The sequence below is a fragment of the Bombus pascuorum genome, chromosome 3, assembly GCF_905332965.1.
Source record: "Bombus pascuorum chromosome 3, iyBomPasc1.1, whole genome shotgun sequence".
In the NCBI taxonomy this organism is placed as follows: Eukaryota; Metazoa; Arthropoda; class Insecta; order Hymenoptera; family Apidae; genus Bombus; species Bombus pascuorum.
In genome coordinates, this window is record NC_083490.1 from 7,260,288 (window position 1) to 7,281,184 (window position 20,897).

Genomic DNA, 20,897 nt, shown 5'->3' on the forward strand with positions numbered 1-20,897 from the left:
GTTCTTTACGATGAAATATTGGGTATTTTAAAAATACCTATTAGATTTGCTCTCAGAAACAAACGTCCAACTGGTTAATATTATTAATAGTAGTTCCACTTAAATACCCCCTTATATGTAACAATCAATTAAGCATGAAGCCAATTAGCAGAGTTATGCAACATTATATTAGCGTCAATTTTGCTTAACACAAAATTTAGTGATGAATATCTAATAATAATTTATTATTTCACTTAATGGCGAGTTAACGAAATATAATTACCAAAGCGCGTCCAAAATATAGTTATTTGTTACGATATTTAGTAAGTAAAATAATCGTCTATATCGATTCTATTTTTTAAATTATGTTCACAACAATATGAATTCGCATGAATCTTCATCGATTATAGATTTTTATTTGAACCTACGATCTCAAAACGATTGTAAATGAATCATTCAGTTACAGAATAATTATATACTAATAGAATATAATACATGTAATTACGAATAAATGAAATAGAATTTAAAAAATCGAGATATATATCTTTCAGGTCACATGATGTTACAGACAGTTAATAATTGCAAAACGTTGGTTTCCAAGGAAAATCATACATAAATTTCTCATCCAGATACAATCTTTCTGATTCATAATATCTGCGAGCCAGCTAAAGTTTCCCTACCTGCTAAAGAAGCGATTCCTATTAGAATGCGAACTGAATACGTCGTATCATTATGAAAGAACAGAATTACGCTATCTATTACAACCATCAGAGCATCTAATGTATCTCGCTTTTTTTCTTGCTTTTCAATGAATTTCCTAACGAGCAAAATGCTTTAATGAGATCTACGTTATCGTAAGAACCCTGACGTATAGGCGAAAAATAGATATGAAGTGAGAGGTAGTATCTTAGGAAGGAATTTAACCTTAAATACATCAAATCAATGGTGAAAGGTGGCGGTATATATCGTGATTCCAAGATGTAGGGCGATAAATGGCACTGGCCCAATTCACCACATTCGGAACACTCTCAATGCATGAACCCCATTTGTTTGGGAAGTGTTACCAATTTCTTCTACGTGGGAACATCTCTTATGACTAGGTCTTCGATCGTTTAAAATTGAAAATTATATAGGAAATACGTGACACAAATTTTTCGCAATATATTATGTATAATAGAAAAGATTTTGTATGACATATCACAATTACAGTGGTGATGCTTCAAACAAATACGAAAATGTTCATAGAAGTTGCAAGATATTTATCGCAAACATACACTTCACAGAAGTCATAAAATTATTTAAACAATCAATGATATTCGTTATATTATAAATAGACTGCGGATGTTTATGCGATTTCATATTTTTACTAATATGATTGTAATATATAATACAGTATAATACAACATATTTATAGTATAAAGAAAAAGAAACTAAAAACAGAGCTTTATTGTACCCTCTAAATATCATAGCGAGTACTTTACTTTAGGTATTCCATATATTTTTGCGTCGTTACATTTCCCGTAAATACATAAATATCTACAATCTATTAAATAAGGATCAATATTTAATAGAATCATTCACTCTATCGTTTATTTCTCCTGCATATGTTCCCCAATTATTAGAAAATTAATTCACGTTAGCTCACTATTTGTTAATATTGTAAAAATGCTAAGTTGCTCTTAAGCAGCAATCGACTGTGAAGATTCATCAGAAGTCAATGACCAACGTAATCACGAATGTACTTTCACACTGCTCCAGATATGAAAGAGGAAAATGAGGATAACTGACATAGACCATTAGCGACATATCTTATGTTAAATAAAAAGATCATTACAAAGTAATTTAATGAAGCCTTTTGAATATCATCAATTTTAGATTTGATTCTTTTAACTTATCTTGTGAAATTATTCGTGTATAAAATTTCTTACTAAACTCAGAAATTGTTTCTTCTATTGAAAATATTGTTCTTTCATTTTCATAATTACAATATATCACTAATTTTAATAACTTGTTTTTGTTAATTTTATAATCTAAACCTTCTAATGTAATGTAAGAATTGTATTACATCTAATGTTAAAATGTCTTTATTTTACAAAAAGTTATTTAATTTAGAAGAAGTAATTTAATAACAAAAGATACTGGTTAAATAATACAAATGTACTATTATTATGTATGATTGTGAAAATTTTAATTATGAAATTTGTATATCGAAATATATTCTTTTATTTCCAAAAAGAAATAGGAATAGGAAATAATATTTCTAAAAATGTTGTACAAAAAATTATACTCAAAAAAGAAAACCAAATAGTTAAAACGAATAAATTCTCAAGAAAAGATATCATTTCCTATTACAAGTTTCGGAAAAATCTTTAAACGAGAGAAGCAATGTGCAAAGCCAGAATCCGCATTGAGATAGTTCAAATGGAGGACCCTACCCAGTTTCATATCCTGCAATCGATACTGACCGAAATATTGAAGAGTCGGTGGTTTAGACGAAAGACACTTTCAATATACTATTATAAATTGTATCGAAAAATATACGTTATAATAGGAATAAAATTTTTTGAATATATTATACTATTTAACCTTATCCATATAATATTTAAAACTGATATATGTACATTGTACATACTTGCATATGTTCGTATCACAATTTTTTAAGTTCCAATACAATTTACTCGGCATACATATGTATACTTATCATAAACGTGATCGGTAATTCCATTTAACGTACTAATTTATCAGAATTTACATTCACTTCAAAAAATTATGTCATACGAGACAACTTCTGTCATATTCAAAAAGTAAAATTATTTAACCAATTGAAAGATAGATGTTAAAGAAAAGAAAAAGAAAGAAAAAGGAAAAAAGCAAAGAAATGAAAATGAAGAGTTTTGTTAGTTGACCATAGAAAAGGTAGACCCTGAATGCATTACGCATGCACCTTAACCTTTTGTAAACACCTCTTTACCAGAAACTATACTCGGAAATCATATTGTAATTTGTAATACACTCGTGTTTACTCACACTAATAAAATTCCGTGTGGCGCTATGCCTGGCCTGTTGTATAGCTGTCTCAAAAACACTGGAAAAAATAAATTGTCCTTTTTCATACCAAGAACTTGTCACAAATGTCATCGGATCTTGGCCAAAATAGATATCTTTCTTTGCTTGGTGTCGAACGAGTAGATACCATACGATGATTACAAATGACGCATATTGAAAGCTAAGAGACTACCACTCATTGTTTATATATAAAAAAAAATCATATCTTAACCAAATTCGACCATCGTCTCCAAGTCCCTCTGAGTCACCTTTCCATAAAACGCAACACTGAATCTATAAATTCATCGATTATCGCATTCAAAACTAATCAATTGTTTAAAGATAAGTAATTAGAAAAGAAACAAGCTTTTTTACATTTATATGTAAGTACTACCGAATAGGTAGAATTAGTCTTATTTCTAAAAAATTTGACTGATCTACTTGAATTTTTTACTAAGTAACATTAGGTTTTAAAAGATGAAATTTGAGATGTTACTGAGAATAACAAACTCACCTCTTTTCGCAGAGTCGAATCTCTCAGGTAGATTGCGTGAAATCGTGGTATGCATCACAAAACTTAACACTGACACCTACGAATGACAACGTGCCGATCGCGTGACGCGAGGATACGACTTGTATCCTCGATACACGGTACGTAACAGAACTACTACACCACCTGTCACTCAGCATAGCATATTCGATAGTACGAAACATGCGTCGTGATGTCATACACACCCCACCAAACGGCAAACACCAATGAGCATATAACAGACAGAATTTCGCATATCATACTCTCTTCAGCGCCCTCTGCTGTAGATTACCGGAAACATTGATTTAGAAAATTTATTTGAACTTACGTAATAAGAAATTGCTCAAATCTTAAATATATATGTAAGATTATTTATGTAACACAAGAATTACAATAATTACATACATACAATATATATAAATGTACTACACTAAAATAGATGGATAAATATTTTTTTAGAGCTATTCGGTACTTGAATGATTATTTCATATCTTATATAACAAAATAGAAAATTTGTATTATTTTCTATTACATAGAAAGTATTAGAACTTGTTATTAATTTGTACATTAAATAAGGTATAGACAAAGGATAATTGTATCAATGGGGCACTTAATAATCTTAGCATAAACAAGATATAAGAAAACAATTTAGTTCTTGATCTTTGTTTAATTATTGTTTTATTAATTATTAATTGATGTGCACTTATTATCTGCTTGTATTTACATACTACACAAGAAAGTAATGACATTCTATATCATTTTATTTTCTATTGACATATAATAATTATTTGCATAATATTACAAATTGATACATAAGCATAACAAAATATAAATTTTGTTACAAATATAAATCAATTACATTTTACATTTATACATTATTCCCATTTAAGAAAACCTATGTACTTGTATCTATAGGACGTTTTGTGTAAATAAAAACTTTAAATACTTTCAAGTTTTGAGTTTGATACATTATCAACTGAGTTTGTATCCTTCATTTGGGATTTATGAGTTTCCATATACATAAGTTTCCTAAATTCTCTTCTTTCACTTCTTGATTTTATTTCATCGTATGTACAATAAAATGCACCAAGAATTCCTATTACACCGTAAGTAATTACTCCTATTCGTGTAGACTTTCTTGGATTACTAGTAAACAAAAATGCTATTAAACCACCAACCATGCCACCAGAAATAGCAGATATCATAGCATTTCTTTGACAATGTGTTTTAATTATTGGTTCACCAAAGATGGTAAAGGGCATCCTTTTTTCTTTTCCTTCTTCATAATGATATACACTTCTTTCATCTTCCATGATAATATATATTTTGAATGTTTATATGTCTTATTCAAATTCAATAAGAAATGTACATTTTATAAAACACGAATTATCATGTAATATGGCATTACCCTGAAAATGTTCTAATCCTACTATGTTTTGAAGTAAGGCATACCTATTGACCTCACTTTTCCTTAGAGTAAATACATTTTTCAGCCAAAATCCATTCAAAGACTTAAGATATATGAAATAAAACTTCTGAAAGATCGATTTGTTATGTTAAATCTGTAAGTTAAAAGATATAAGTTAAAAGATAAATAACGTTATGGCTCACAATTATATCAACCGGTTTCGACACTCGCTAGGGAAAACCGCTCAAAGATTGAGTCGTGTCTAATCGTGAAAAATTACCATGGAAGACAACAAAGTTCGCGATCTTGTAAGACAGACAGAGATACATAAAGTGTCTTCTTCTTTTCTTCCATGATGATTTTCAGAACTAGTCACAGTTCACTTTCCGGACGGTTTTCCCTAGGCTTTTGTATATGAGTATCGAGGCCTGTTCATATGTATTATTATGTGACGGCTTATTAAGAAATTTTATTTAGCAAATTACCAAATCCTTAGAGATACAAAAAATGTATGCATTAAAAAATATATATTACAATTATATTAAAAACTTGTTTTATTTATCTAATAATTTCTTCTATAAAAAATATATGTCAAAATTTTTAGAAAACAAAATTTCGTGAAAATACGAATATAATAAAAGTTTTAGAATTAAATCATTAGAAAATGTTTTTAAGTAAAGTTAATCAATTTAGAATATTTTTAAAACATAATTAATGATATAATAGCGAATGAAAAATCATATTTTTGTATTTTATAATAAATAGTATAATACAATAGAAATATAGAGACATTTTGTGCGCAGAACAGTTGGTGTTCCTATCTGGGAGTATACTGGATCTTTCTCACACGGTACGGATATCGTCAAGGTATACATTCGAGTTACAATTTAATTTTTAGTTAAAAACGAAGTTAAAATGAATTAGAAAACGTTAAATGATACTTTGCATGTTATTCACAACATAACGATGTGTCAGACGAAGTAATATTTTTCCTCGGATCGTATATATAAGATGTGATAAAATTGGATTTTATTGGATACAATGTACCTATTTAACAGCATATCGTAGTTTATAGCATTTAATTTTAAAATTATATTTTTGTCTACATCACGAGTTTCAAATAAAATTCATATTCTATAATTAAAATTATCATTAAATAGAATATTTGTGTAAGACATAAAGTATCAGTATATAAACAAGAAGAAATCCTAACCTCAAAATATTTTTCAGATGTTCACAGCAAACGCTAAAATAATAAAAAGTGGCGGGGCCGAACCTGATGCGTTCGAAGCCAGCATTTCCCAAGCTCTACTGGAACTGGAAATGAATAGTGATTTAAAATCGCAATTAAGAGAACTTTATATCACTAAAGCACGTGAAATAGAGACTAATAATAAAAAGGTAAAAATGACATGTTATTTTGCACAATAACTTTTCAATTATTGCATCTATATAACTTAATTTTGATTCAGTATCTATTTAGCAGCTAATATTGATAATATTAATTATAAACTTAAACTGATTATATTCAAAAACTATATAATAAACGATATTTATAATTCTTTACTTTTTTCATTACAAAGAACAAAACAACCTATTAGATACGTATAATGCTTGAAATTAAAATTATGATTTTAAATGTATGGTAATATATATAAAGTAAATTAATATTTGTTCTAGTGCATTATTATATATGTACCTATGCCAAAGTTGAAGGCATTTCAAAAAATTCAAACTAGACTTGTACGTGAACTAGAAAAGAAATTTTCTGGAAAGCATGTTATGTTTGTTGGAGAACGTAAGATTTTGCCCAAACCAACAAGAAAAACACGTACTAAAAATAAGCAAAAGAGACCTAGAAGGTATGTTATATTATTACTAAAAATATTATAAACTAGTAATAAATAAATGTATTTTCTAGCCGTACCTTAACTGCAGTATATGATGCATTATTAGAAGATTTAGTATATCCTGTAGAGATTGTTGGGAAACGCATCAGAATTAAACTTGATGGAACACAGCTTATTAAAGTTCATTTAGATAAAAATGAGCAAACAAACATTGAACACAAGGTAAATGCATCTTTAATGATAAATTTTTCTGTAATGTACCATATTTTATATTTCATTTTTATTTGTGCAAGTGACAAATATAAATTACTTATATTTGTATTCTCTAATGGCAATTAATATAAGGTATTTAATGCAACATTTTCATTTACTAGGTTGATACCTTTGCCGCCGTCTATAAGAAGCTAACAGGCCGGGATGTAACATTTGAATTCCCAGAAACTTATGTGTAATTTGTTTAAAAAATAAAAATATTTGAAATACTTTTCTTTGCAGATTGTTATTTTCCCATTTTGAGTTCATAAAATTTGTGATATTAATCATCAAAATTTAACATATTTGTTATGCATCATATTGTGTTATAATTGTGACACAAAAGTTGAATAATATATTGTATATTTATTTTCTTCAGATTAGTACAAAATATGGAAAATTTAAAAACTACAAAATAATAGATATATAGACTTAATCGTTTATATTTTACATAGATACATCTAAGTGTGTGTATATATTATATTTATGTTTTACGCATGCGCATAAAATGTTGGAGTACCTAAGTACGAGCAGTTAATTTGCAGTGTTTCAAGCTCGAGCGTCGTTTTCGTGACATACGTTGATAGGATAATATAAAACGTTGTTCAATCCAATTTTGATTGTATAAATAAGAGATCTATTTATAAGAAAATATTCAAAGTATATAACTCTGTAATTTTATAATTGTTTAAGTTTAAATCTAGAACTTAACCTACATATCTTTTAGAAAATATTAAATATGTATTTATCTTTAATCACGAATTTTGAACATTATTAATTTTATCTATACACTAAGAATATTTTAACTAAATGAAAAAATCGTTAACATTTCGTAACAACTTGTTGCTAATTAACAAATTTGAAAAAAGGAAATTTTTCGTGTTTAAAATTTAGAGTGCCAAATATTCCTAGAAAAATGTTAATGTTTTAAGTCACTTAATTTAATGTTTAGAATTCTTAATTTAAAGTACTGAATATCAAAGCCTTCAAAAAATTGTATTAAAAAAATTTTATTTTAACATTTACGTTATGATAAGGAGTGGATAACTAATTATAAATGTTGAATGTTTATAAAAACTTTAGAAACACTGAAAATATATAGTTCTTGTACTATTACTCTGTCAAAGTTTAGTATACATAAGAGTGGTAAGTATTAATATAAGTACTGTAAGTATATATAGTATATAACATTACTAATTTTATTTCCTTTTTCACTTTTTTATATATTCAAAAGTTTTACTTTTATGCATTTATTCTTTAATTTCATTCTTTGGAAAGTGATGTTTGCACTTTTATTTCTTCATAAAATTTATAATCAAATAATGTTTTCTTATATAATATTCGCTATTTAATTTTATTAAAACATTATGATAAGAAATAATAATAATCATTATATTTGTCGAATATTTATTATAATTAATAAGAAATTGAACAATTAATTATTATTTTCTATATATTATTATGTCAACTGTTAATTATAGCAAATAAATAATCAATGTAATCTTATGTACATGTAATTCTTGTATAATATTTTTTGTAGATCATTATGAGTTCAGGATTTATATCAGAAGCTGAAATTGCAGAACAGCGAAGAATACGACAAGAAGAATGGGAACGTGTACGAACTGCAGACCAACCATTAGGTCATTCTCATATTTTCATTTTATATGTATATATTATATCTCAGCTATCTTCTATAATAGTAATATCTATTTAATTAAAAGCTGCAATATGTATAAAATTAATTAAGATATCTAGTTTTTGTCTTTATTGTTTTCACAAATGAATGATTTAAATTGTAATTATAATAATGTGACCCAATTGTAATTATTTATACTTATATTTTTTACTTATTTTCTTTATTATTAATTATTATAAAAGTATCACATATATGTTTTCTGATTTTTATAGAAGCTCCAGAAGAAACATATGATACAAGATCTTTATATGAACGATTACAAGAACAAAAAAACAAAAGAGATGCAGAATATGAGGAAGCACATAAGTTGAGTAAGTTAACTATTTTAGAATTTATGTAATAATACATAAAATCATGCATATTCCTTTATAAGTTATAATTATATGTTTCATTGTGTTATGTAATTATCTTTTTCATTCACAGAAAATATGATAAAAGGTTTAGATGATGATGAAGTGGAATTTTTGGATTTGGTGGATAGAACAAAATTAGAAGAAGAGCGTAAAAAAAATCTTGAAGAAGAAAAAGAAATGCGAGATTTCAAAGCTGCTGTTGCTTCATTACAAGAAAAATCCTTAAATGAAAAATTAAAACAAGAATTAAAAAATCCTCAAATTGTAAATAAAAATATTTCTTCTGGAAGGTAATATATTAATTCATCTAATGCAACTTTAATAAGCATGACTCATTTTTGTAATATTATATCTTCAATATCATAAAATTGATAACATGATGTTTAATAAATATTTTTAATTCTTTCTCATTTCTATTATTATGTTTATATTTTATAATGTTAAGAGATATATTTTTTCTTCTTGTAGTCGTACTTCGCAATTAAAATTATTAGCTGGTGTTGTAGTTAAACGTCCTGAAAAACAAAAAGAAGGTAAATAAAAAATTAATGTAATCTTTATAAATTATTTAATTATTATGCAAGAATGATAATTATATTCAGAGTAATTGAAGATTATAAATAGTACATAAAAAGACTTTAATACTTAGTATCCTAATCTAAATATTATTTTAATATTTTATTTATGTAGATCTTGCACGGGGTGTTAAAAGAAAGTTATCTGATGAAAGCAAAGACACATCAAAGAAAGAAGATTGTGAACTAAATGAACAAATAATAGCTGAATGTGAACCCGCATTCAAAACTGATACTTTAGAACATAAAAATACAACAAATGAAACAGGCATGAAGTGTATTGGAATTTTGCCTGGCCTTGGCACATACGAAGATTCTAGTGATAGTGAATGTAGTTCAGATACAGATCAAGATCCGGAACCAAATCATTCCAAATACGATCTGTTAGGTCGAAAAATTAAAATTTTGAAAGATAAAGAAAAAAGCTGAATGCAAAGTATTTACAATCGCCTTTTTATTCATAGGTAACAATCATTTTATTTTGCAATTTACTGTAATTGTACAATATAAATATATTTTTTGCAATAATTTTGCTGCATATTTTACTTTCACTTTCACTCTGTTCTGATTTCATATATTACAATCTGACATCATTGCATTATTGCAATCTTTTAAAAAATATATTATATTGTATAATAGACTTGTTTCCTTTTCATCACTCATTGTAAACATCTTAAAATTCTGTTGCAATTGTTCCTTCATCAATTCATAATTGTGAAAATAGAAAAATACCTACTATACATTTAATAGCAATTACTCTTCGAATTACTTTATTATTAAAAACATTCATTTAAATATTATATTCATTAGGTAATTGGATTATAAACTATGTGATAATTTCTTTCACATAGAATATTTTCAAAATGTATTATGTACAATTATAATACCTTGAAACAATCACATCATGGCAGTACTCACTATATTAAAAAAACCATTTTTATTAAATATATTGTCGTGACAATTTATGCATAAACTGTATTATATTGTAACATACATTATATACATAAAACTACTAGAAAATATCAGTATATATTATTTATATCGAAATATGTTTAAAAAACAATATTTATGTTATATTCCCTCCTTTTTTAAGTGATACAAAAGAATAATGAAATGAGTCTAGTACAGTTATCTAGAATAAACATTTTTTACGTGGATTACAAGAGATAAGAAGTGATTTCTTTATTTTAGGATTATATAAAAATACAATTATTTTTATACTAAAATTTTCAAATTATTTAAATAGAATGATATCATATATTTATAAAATGTATTATGTAATTAGTCATAAAGACTATTATAATACTTATAATGCATATATTTAAATATACCATGTCTTGCATAATAAAGCTGTGTGCCTATGTATAGTAAATATCTGTTAAATATATAATATTCCTATACCACATTAATTATACAGAGTGTACTACATTAATTATTTAAGTACGCGAAGCAGGCATATAGTTCTTCTTCTTCTCTGCTCAGCTGCTTATCTATTATGTGGCTTATTACGAATATTACGTCGGTCACTCTTCTTCCTTCTCTAAATCCGAATTGTCTTTCTTCCAGTTTGTTTTCTATTTTTGCCTTCAGCCGTTCGTCCAGTATCTCCGCGTATATCTTGTATGCTGTATATCTACTTATAAGTGAACATAATTAACACAAATCTATTTATAAAAATTATTCTATGATTCCAGTTTAAAATTTCAATCAATAACAATTTTAATTTAATAGAGATTGTATCCAGTCATCGCTTATATTTTCAGAAATACTAGAATTATTACATATAAGCTCTTCCAAAGCAGTATCTATATTTATACTAGCATTGATTCCTACAGCATCAGATTCTATAATTTCATGATTTGATAAGGACATTACAGATTCATCAAGTTGATTTTGTACGCAAGTAGCATTCACATTTGAAATTATTTCTGGTGAATCATTTTCTACCTTTTGAATTTGTATCTTCATATCTGAAGAATAAGACTTATCAAGTTCATTCAATACACAAATAGCACTTTCATTTGAAATTGGTTTTGGTTCTGGTGAATCATTTTCTACCTTTTGAATTTGTATCTTCATATCTGAAGAATAAGACTTATCAAGTTCATTCAATACACAAATAGCACTTTCATTTGAAATTGGTTTTGGTTCTGGTGAATCATTTTCTACCTTTTGAATTTGTATCTTCATATCTGAAGAATAAGACTTATCAAGTTCATTCAATACACAAATAGCACTTTCATTTGAAATTGGTTTTGGTTCTGGTGAATCATTTTCTACCTTTTGAATTTGTATCTTCATATCTGAAGAATAAGACTTATCAAGTTCATTCAATACACAAATAGCACTTTCATTTGAAATTGGTTTTGGTTCTGGTGAATCATTTTCTACCTTTTGAATTTGTATCTTCATATCTGAAGAATAAGACTTATCAAGTTCATTCAATACACAAATAGCACTTTCATTTGAAATTGGTTTTGGTTCTGGTAAATCATTTTCTACTTTTTGAATTTGTGTCTTCACATTAGAAATATTATCTTTGTTATTATTAGTGTTGCTGGAATTATTTGATTCCAGCTTTTTCTTAATTGCACTAAAATTGAATTTCTCATATATTTTACCACTACTTATATTCCGTTTTACAACTGTATCTTTCACTTCGAAACTGTTTGGTTTTGTATTATTACTTTTATAACTATCTAATTGTGTATTAGCTATTACTGTTTCAGGAGCTGTAGAGCATCCTGGAATTTCAAATGACAATGTGATAGGTGGTAAACCATCTATTTTCATCATAGTTATATTTAAATTAGGTTTTAATTTATTTTCATAATTTTCACTTGGTTCTAGATTTGGTAATTCTTCAACTTCTGGTTTCAATTTAGTTTCAGTAACATCTACAGATTCAACATCTAAAATTTCCTTCTTTGATTTTTGATGAACAGATTCTTCATTTCTTAACTTAACATTAGGGATCTGATTTCCCATTTTCATATTAGAAATAATAATGTTTGTTTTTTCAATACTTGTTATTTTTGGTGCCTTCTTGATGGTATTTATACTTGTAACATTTTCTATGGAAATATCATCTTTTTCTTTAATATCTTCATTTTTCCATTTATTCTCAAATTTTATATCTTCTATATTATCATTAATCGATTGTAATTTATTGCTATGTACATTATTTACAGTAGTTTCATTATTTAAAGTATTAGTATTGTTGTATTCTTTTTCAATATCAATGTTTGATATCATACTTGATTTTTCAGAAACAGAAATATGTAGATCATCAAAATTAGTATTTGAGTTTATTATATTTGAACTGCTATTTGTAGCATTAATATTCTCTAAAGGATGCATATCTAAATTATTGATAACTTCTTCTGGTATATGTTTGGTAGGTACTACAGGTGTAAAACATGATGGTAGCTTTGATGGAGTTGATGTTATAGGATTTTCTTTTAATCTTGGTGTTGTTGGCTTATAATCATTCCAATAATAAGACCAGAGTTTTCCTACTATTCTCGGACAAAATACAAAATCTTCATATCCAAAAGGCCATACACACTAGGATAGTAAGTAATAGATTAATTTAATACAATTTTTATTTATTAAAAATAAATTTTTTTTATTTATTCTGTTATTTTTGTTGTCGCATATGAGGTTATATATAAATAATGAAATATTACATTATGAAGTATGTAACAGACGTTTTAAATAAAAAATATAATAAAAAGTTTACCTTTTCTTCTTCACATACCCATACAGCCTCTTGTAAATTAATTTGCAATAATATTATTTTATTCTTAAGGCCATTTTTCGAACACAATGGGCATAAATCATGCATTTTGTGATAATTATTAAATTTTTTATTAATCTTTAATAATAAAATACATATTTTAGTATGAATAGATACTTTATATAGATACTTAAAGATAGATACTTAAAAGAGGGCGCATTTGTTTCTTAAACGTGTTTGTTACTACCTGTTGTAGCTTTTAAAAAACACCTTGTATCAAATTTATCTAGCGTTGAAATTTATTTGACGTCCTGGAAAACAAGGTGAAATTTATTATTGTACGCATATATACGATTGTTATGAAAACAAATTTTATAAAAGAAAGAAATTTTTATATCTTTATATCTTAATACTCAAAATGCCAGCTGATCAAATACAATACTCTGAAAAATACAACGATGATAAATATGAATATAGGTTTGTACGAAAGAGTAGTTAATTCATGTTAAAATATTATAAACCATTAAAGTATTAAAATTTACAAAGTATCTTTATCATATAACTTTATAAAATATATTAATTTTAATTTAATATATTTGATATATTTGGTTTTGATTTATCCATGCTTGACCTTACATTACATTATTTCATTTGAGAAATACATTAAGAGAATCACTTTACATTATGTTCTTATCTTCCTTATTTTCTATGTTAATTTGAAAGTAAATAATTCGAATGATGTATGTAGTAAAGGAGGAAATAATTTAGAACTAATTTATTGTTTGTAAGTAAAATAACAATTTTAATTATATAATATTTACATAATAATTAAATAAATATAATTATAATAAGAATTAGTTTATAGCTATAGTTACTCAACATTTATGTTTTTACAGGCATGTTATTTTGCCAGTTGATTTAGCAAGACATGTTCCCAAAACTCATCTCATGTCAGAAACAGAATGGAGAAATTTAGGAGTTCAACAAAGTCCAGGCTGGGTACATTATATGATGCATGTACCAGGTATAAAAATAGACACGCTTGTACATGGTGACTTATTAAAATATTAACACAATCCCATTCAGTTCAATTATAGTTAGTATAGTTTTATATGTATATCTATTATGTTTTAGAACCACATGTAGTACTGTTTCGTAGACCAAGAACTGATGTTTTAACAAATACAAGAAACACCTCTTTTCAAAGAGAATATCAAAGTGTATATTGTGTTTAAAACAAATTTCTAGGAACTTTCAATACTATTTATAATAGATTCAAAGCATAATAAGTTAATACAAGTTAGCATAATTATACAATTCATGTAGAAGAATTATAGAATTCTTGTGGAATTTTTATAGAACATACTGTCATGTATGTAATTTTGTGCGTAAGAAAGAAACTTATAATGTTTCGTATGCTTAAATCAAATATATACAATTAATATTTATGAAATTTATAACAATATAAAGGTAATTACTGTACAGAATACAAAATGAATTCTACATAATAGTATGTTCATTAGTTTGATCTTTGTATAATATTAAGTAATCTTTTTTATGGTTGTGAATTTGAAAATGAAGTACCTATATATAAATCTAAAACTACATTGAGACTGTGATAAATTTATAAATATTAAAATTCGCTATTTTTACAATATACAATATAGAAAAGAAATTTCATATACTTATTTAACTTTTACAATACTTCACAATCATAAAATTTATATTTACAAATATACTAGTATATATATAATTGTCTAATAAATTGGATATTTTACATAGAATGTAATAGTATCCATCACGTATCACTATTAAAATATATTTTAAAATATATCTTTAGTACTTTATTATTTATTGTTTTAAATTACTATATTTGTATAAGTAATATGGCATAAATTAATATGTAATATTACAATGCTACAAATAATTTAATACATATAATTAAATTTTGAAATAATGTAAACATAATATAGTTTTATGTATTATAAATAACGTAACATTAGATATATCATAAACTTCTATAAAAATTGCAAAATTAAAAAATCAATGAATTATGACTTAAAATTCCATAAAGTGTATCCATGAGTATATAGCAATCATTGTACAATTTACATTTAATACTATTTAAATTGTTATATACCATTATTCAGAACTATATAATTGTTTATAAATTTAGATAATAGAAATTATAAAAGAATTTGTAGTAGAATTTACTAAAAAAAAAGGTAATAAGAAACACAAATCAGAAATTAATATCTTCAAAATATTTCTTATAGTATATACAGCTTCATATATTTCTTATATTTCTACAAAGAAAATTTATAGAAAAATTTGTTTTTAATATTTTCTAAAAAATCTAGTTCATAAGACCTTACATAGAAGTTAATTGAAAATGATAAAAATCTTAAAATAATGATGTTAAACATGATACAAGTTAATAATAATTTACTATTCTATTTACTAACAATTTATTTGGAATTAAAGGATATATATAAGATGAAGATAGGATATAAGAAGGTAATAAATAGCACAATATTTAGTATATGATATTAATTCTATATTTTAAACAAATGACTAATAACAAGAAATGACATTAAATTAAAATCTTATCCTAAAGGAGCAACTTCAGTCAGTTTAAACCAATGACCACATTCACAGCGGCGTGGCTGTCCTTCATGCAACCACATCCAATTCACGTGTGCAGTATCTTCTTCGCAAAGGCAACCAACAACACGACTTTTGAATGCACTTGGTACTAAATTTGGATTGTCCTTGGTGCTGTCACGCGATATTTCTATGGCCTTCATGTGATATGGATCCTGAAATAAGATAATAAATTATAAATAATAACAACTAATTAAGATATTGACAGGAAGGATAATTTATAATTCTTAACTTTTACGTATAATATTTTATTTTTATAATACACATGCAAAGATGTGTTGTAAAATAATTTTAATATGTCTCACAAATATAAAAGATATATTCAATAAATATGAAAATATATTGATAAATTTATTTGTTCCAATTTACATTTTATGGGCCAAACTTGATTTTATTTAATTTAACAATTTTTCATATAGATATACATACATAATAATAATAGATTAAAGATTTATATCAAATTACTTTCTCTCTTATTAATTTCAATTTAATTTTTTAATCAACTTAATTAATTTGTGATGAAGTTAGAAGATAATTATAGTTTGCAAATAACATGAAAAATTTGATTTAAAAAATTTATTTTATAGAATATCTTATTAATATATGTAGAATTCGAAGTTACATTGATTCGGAAAATTATTAAATGTAGAAACTTACAAAATCGCCAGCGGCAGCAGCAAGTAACTCACGTTTCTCCAAACCCGTGGCTAGTTCTAGCGGATCGGCAAAAGCTGAAACATGAATTTCGTTAGAAAATATTGAATTTTGTAGTTAACATAAATCAAAAATGATGTAAAATCAATAAATTATATTTTTATATTACGTAACAAGAAAACGCAGCACACTTAAATAATTCTAATATTATTTAAAAAATTATATTACTCTTTTCCTTCTCTTTTGTATATCTCACAGCATCGCGATAAAATTGTCGTCGACATGACTGAAAAATAGTACGACTACATAACCATGCCATTTTGCTAGTTATACGTTATATGGTTAATACTTCGTCGAAGGGAAACGTCTCTTCAGAGCACAAACAATTCGTAGGAAAGCAGCTGCAGAGTGTCAACCCTATCTTAACGATACTATTCGATCGATTAGTCAAGTTGATTACAGCGCCATATGATGACTTACAGCGCCAAATTAAACAATTTAAATGTAGTTTTACGAAATTGGATGTGTACTTTATATAATTTAACTTATTAATATTTTTATATAATTTAAAAATAAATATTATATTACAAAATTATGAAAGGAAAAGAGAGAACGCGTACATGTATATACGTAGCTACTTTCCTGTATAGTTACTAGGCAGGGATTTTAAATATTATATAAAGATTTAAATAATTTTATGGTAAATGTCATAATTATTTCCTAGTTTTTATAATCAATTAAACATTCCATGTAGATTAATATACTTTATGGTATTGAAAGTTAACTTGGAACGGTCTCTTAGTTTATATTTCCCTGCAATTTTTATGTATGTAATTATTTTGATTATCTTTTTTCTAAACGTATTCCTGAAATTTTAACATTATCCAAAAACTGTCAAAAATTTTGAAACATGAAATGTTAATTAATTGTTATTGATACATTGCATAATTATATTTTTGTAGATGTTTATCTTGCAAATATATTTAAACAAAACAGACAATCTTTTGAATATTCATTTATATTACTAAAATTGCAATAGAAAATAACGATATTAAAATATGTATAAAGACATTAATCGTTTAATAATTATTAAAGTTTCATATCTACATAACCTTACTTCCTTGTTTGAAGTAACATTTCACAAAAGGCAAGTCCACATTCCTTACATTTGATTGGCTATTGCAGTTAACTGATTATTACAGAAAAAGCGGTGCATTCTTTGATGACGTAATTTTTATTCTAAATATAAAACGAAGAATTAATATACAACCAGTAACACTGATGTGTGTATTTTCTATAAAGTTTCATTTCAAAAAGTATTAATAATATTAATGATACACAACAATAATTTTTAATTTAGAAAAATACTAGGTATTTTTTTAAATAATCTGTAATATATAACGTTCATATTTTTTTTAATTAAAAGAAAAAGGAAGTAACGACAATTAATAAATTAACTCTCCTTTACCATTAAAGAATGCCAGGGTAAGCACAATTATTTCTCTTCCGAAACATAGTGTTATAGGATATCTTCCACCAGCAAAATTAATTTCCAGGTATATTATTTTAAATCCGTTATTATGAAATATTGTAAGACATTCGAAACGTTAACTTGAATATAATATAAATATTAATATAATATGCAGCATTTATGCAATTTTATATTTATATATTATAAAAGAAAAGTTATCTTTTTATGGCGATTATAGTAAAAATGAATTATTTTTACATATCATTCAATTTTCATTGAAGATATCATATGAAATATTCATTACACTAGGCGCTATAAATCGTTTTTTTTTAGTTTATAAAAATGTCGTGAAAATAAATTTTTCAGGTTTTGCGTATTTTATGATTTTTCACCATATATATACATATATGTATAACATGTCCACATTAATTATCTTTAATGTACATTAATTTTCTCATTTTTTAAATATTGTATATTTGCAATAAATTGGGAAAACTTAAATGTATTATATGAATTTAATCATTTTGAAACAAAGAAGGAGGAACAACCAAAAGAAAGAGAAGAAACTATAATATTAACATTTAAGTCCAATTTTAAAGTAGTTTTATATATATTAGAATAATGGTTGGTTAATCCCATTAATAATATAAACTTCATATAAAAAGTGTTACAGGGATGTCTTTGGATAATATGTTCTGTTCTCGATGTAGAGAAGGTTTTGTGCCTCACGAAAAGATTGTTAATTCAAATGGAGAGCTATGGCATCCTCAATGCTTTGTGTAAGAATATTTTATTATTATTGGAAATTATTATATTAAGTTTGTATTTGTATACATTTATATTATGTTTCTATGTAATTTACATATTGCTTAAAAATGATTTCAATTATAATAAAAAATATTTTATTAGATGCGCACAATGTTTCCGTCCATTCCCAGATGGAATATTCTATGAATTTGAAGGATACAAATATTGTGAACATGATTTCCATGTCTTATTTGCACCTTGTTGTGAAAAATGCGGTAAGTTGTTTTAATTATTTATTACAATATGACAAATACTTAAATTTAAAAAAATAATGTACTCATATAGAAATCATAAAAACACTTGTAGGAAAGAATATAATTATACTTTTTTATTTGAAGGAGAATTTGTTATTGGCCGTGTAATAAAAGCAATGAATGCTAATTGGCATCCAGGATGTTTCCGTTGTGAAGAATGCAATGGTGAATTAGCTGATGCAGGATTTATTAAATGTCAGGGTAGAGCTTTATGCCATACATGTAACGCACGTGTCAAGGCTGGGGCACTTGGAAAATATATTTGTCATCAGTGCCAGTATGAATTTTGATTTTTAAAGTTATATATATATATATATATATTATTTAGCTATTGTATATCATGTATATAATATTATATAATTTTTAGTGGTGTAATTGATGACAAACCTCTCCGTTTTCGCGGAGAACTCTATCATCCATATCATTTTAATTGTACTGCTTGTGGTATAGAACTTAATTCAGATGCTAGAGAGGTTAATTCTAGACCAGGATATGCTGCCAATGAAATGGTATGTATCTATAACTGTGTTGTCTTTAATTATTAGTATTATCTTCTACTTAATATATTAGTGCTTAGTATATTAATAATTCACATTTTGATTATTAACATTTTCAGAATGAGCTATACTGTTTGAGATGTCATGATAAAATGGGAATTCCAATTTGCGGTGCATGTCGACGTCCGATTGAAGAACGAGTAGTAACTGCTCTAGGTAAACATTGGCATGTTGAACATTTTGTTTGTGCAAAATGTGAAAAGCCGTTTTTAGGTCATCGACATTATGAGAAAAAAGGTTTAGCTTATTGTGAAACACATTACCATCAACTTTTCGGTAATTTGTGTTTTGTATGTAATCAAGTAATTTCTGGTGATGGTTAGTATATTATTCTATAAATTTTATCCTAATTTAAAAAGAAAGTAAATATATAATATATTTTGAATTTTTCAGTTTTTACAGCTTTGAATAAAGCATGGTGCGTACATCATTTCGCCTGCGCATTTTGCGATCAAAAAATGAATCAAAAAACTAAATTTTTTGAATTTGATTTAAAACCCGCCTGCAAAAAATGTTACGATAAATTTCCACAAGAATTGAAAAAACGTATGCGCCGAATGTATGATTTAAATCCTAAAAGACTACCAGCTTAATCATATAAACAAGATATGTCAGCTTATGGTTAATTGAATGTAAAATGAAATATTTCTTAATATTACCAATGAAAGTTTATGTTATTGTATTATAACGTCATACTTATACCTTAATTGCTAACATTATTTTATGTTAAATCATTATATTTAAACTCTGCATTAATCAATAATTATTTTAATATATCTATATAAATATGAAATATTTTTGTTATATGCATAAATTTTAAAGTGCCTCATTGTTATAAATGAATTGAATAACTGCATTTATATATAAAAATATATTTTACACATCAAAAAGATACTCAAACCATTATTAATAATACTCAAATTTTATAAAACAAATTGCATATAGAAAATTCGATGATATTGTATAAAAATTGAATGAAAAATAAACACTGAGTTATGATATTTGTGTTCGTTTATCTCAATAATTTAATCATGATATTAATGTAACATAATAGACATAAC

General features: G+C 25.6%; 8 protein-coding genes across 19 annotated transcripts in view; 4 read left to right on the forward strand and 4 right to left on the reverse strand.

Annotated features, from left to right (window-relative positions):
* The window catches only part of LOC132905629 (uncharacterized), a 67,945-nt gene extending 64,229 nt beyond the window's left edge, over positions 1-3,716 (reverse strand). For 6 of the 9 annotated variants that reach the window (XM_060957118.1, XM_060957114.1, XM_060957124.1 and 3 more), the window contains exon 1: positions 3,539-3,715. The gene's annotated coding sequence lies outside the window, so the exon portion shown is untranslated. Of the gene's footprint in view, positions 1-3,006; positions 3,065-3,538 lie in introns of all 9 variants that reach the window. The other 3 variants (XM_060957115.1, XM_060957117.1, XM_060957119.1) reach the window with 3 other exon arrangements.
* A 498-nt stretch (positions 3,717-4,214) lies between these two features.
* On the reverse strand, positions 4,215-5,119 carry LOC132904861 (cytochrome c oxidase assembly protein COX20, mitochondrial). The gene has a single exon (XM_060955645.1). The coding sequence runs from the start codon at positions 4,864-4,866 to the stop codon at positions 4,492-4,494; it is 375 nt and encodes a 124-aa protein (XP_060811628.1). The 5' UTR covers positions 4,867-5,119; the 3' UTR covers positions 4,215-4,491.
* Positions 5,120-5,708: 589 nt separating this feature from the next.
* LOC132905639 (small ribosomal subunit protein eS7) lies at positions 5,709-7,293 on the forward strand. Of its 2 annotated transcripts, none has more exons than XM_060957146.1 (5): positions 5,709-5,828; positions 6,192-6,362; positions 6,642-6,823; positions 6,883-7,033; positions 7,186-7,293. In XM_060957146.1, exons 2-5 carry the CDS (start codon positions 6,192-6,194, stop codon positions 7,261-7,263), a joined length of 582 nt encoding a protein of 193 aa, XP_060813129.1. In that variant the 5' UTR covers positions 5,709-5,828; the 3' UTR covers positions 7,264-7,293. The 2 variants fall into 2 exon arrangements, with proteins under 2 accessions (XP_060813129.1, XP_060813130.1); XM_060957147.1 differs by lacking the exon at positions 5,709-5,828 and adding an exon at positions 5,851-6,004.
* A 279-nt stretch (positions 7,294-7,572) lies between these two features.
* Positions 7,573-10,219, forward strand: LOC132905548 (PSME3-interacting protein). The gene is made up of 6 exons (XM_060956936.1): positions 7,573-8,209; positions 8,604-8,706; positions 8,975-9,073; positions 9,186-9,405; positions 9,584-9,648; positions 9,806-10,219. Exons 2-6 carry the CDS (start codon positions 8,610-8,612, stop codon positions 10,117-10,119), a joined length of 795 nt encoding a protein of 264 aa, XP_060812919.1. The 5' UTR covers positions 7,573-8,209; positions 8,604-8,609; the 3' UTR covers positions 10,120-10,219.
* A 525-nt stretch (positions 10,220-10,744) lies between these two features.
* On the reverse strand, positions 10,745-13,598 carry LOC132905547 (homeobox-like protein HDP1). The gene is made up of 2 exons (XM_060956935.1): positions 13,433-13,598; positions 10,745-13,257 (listed from the first exon to the last, which is right to left on the reverse strand). The coding sequence occupies exons 1-2, from the start codon at positions 13,535-13,537 to the stop codon at positions 11,410-11,412; spliced, it is 1,953 nt and encodes a 650-aa protein (XP_060812918.1). The 5' UTR covers positions 13,538-13,598; the 3' UTR covers positions 10,745-11,409.
* A 42-nt stretch (positions 13,599-13,640) lies between these two features.
* Positions 13,641-15,262, forward strand: LOC132905549 (cyclin-dependent kinases regulatory subunit-like). Of its 2 annotated transcripts, none has more exons than XM_060956937.1 (3): positions 13,641-13,906; positions 14,326-14,480; positions 14,564-15,262. In XM_060956937.1, the coding sequence occupies exons 1-3, from the start codon at positions 13,848-13,850 to the stop codon at positions 14,662-14,664; spliced, it is 315 nt and encodes a 104-aa protein (XP_060812920.1). In that variant the 5' UTR covers positions 13,641-13,847; the 3' UTR covers positions 14,665-15,262. The 2 variants fall into 2 exon arrangements, with proteins under 2 accessions (XP_060812920.1, XP_060812922.1); XM_060956939.1 differs by having other exon boundaries at positions 14,326-14,453.
* Positions 15,263-15,964: 702 nt separating this feature from the next.
* On the reverse strand, positions 15,965-17,186 carry LOC132905614 (cytochrome c oxidase subunit 5B, mitochondrial-like). Its single transcript, XM_060957093.1, has 3 exons — positions 16,976-17,186; positions 16,751-16,824; positions 15,965-16,248 (listed from the first exon to the last, which is right to left on the reverse strand). The coding sequence occupies exons 1-3, from the start codon at positions 17,064-17,066 to the stop codon at positions 16,036-16,038; spliced, it is 378 nt and encodes a 125-aa protein (XP_060813076.1). The 5' UTR covers positions 17,067-17,186; the 3' UTR covers positions 15,965-16,035.
* Positions 17,187-17,927: 741 nt separating this feature from the next.
* On the forward strand, positions 17,928-20,837 carry LOC132905612 (LIM and senescent cell antigen-like-containing domain protein 1). Of its 2 annotated transcripts, none has more exons than XM_060957090.1 (7): positions 17,928-18,303; positions 18,884-18,997; positions 19,128-19,240; positions 19,364-19,556; positions 19,647-19,788; positions 19,896-20,154; positions 20,230-20,837. In XM_060957090.1, the coding sequence occupies exons 2-7, from the start codon at positions 18,894-18,896 to the stop codon at positions 20,427-20,429; spliced, it is 1,011 nt and encodes a 336-aa protein (XP_060813073.1). In that variant the 5' UTR covers positions 17,928-18,303; positions 18,884-18,893; the 3' UTR covers positions 20,430-20,837. The 2 variants fall into 2 exon arrangements, with proteins under 2 accessions (XP_060813073.1, XP_060813072.1); XM_060957089.1 differs by having other exon boundaries at positions 17,929-18,232.
* Positions 20,838-20,897: the final 60 nt, after the last annotated feature.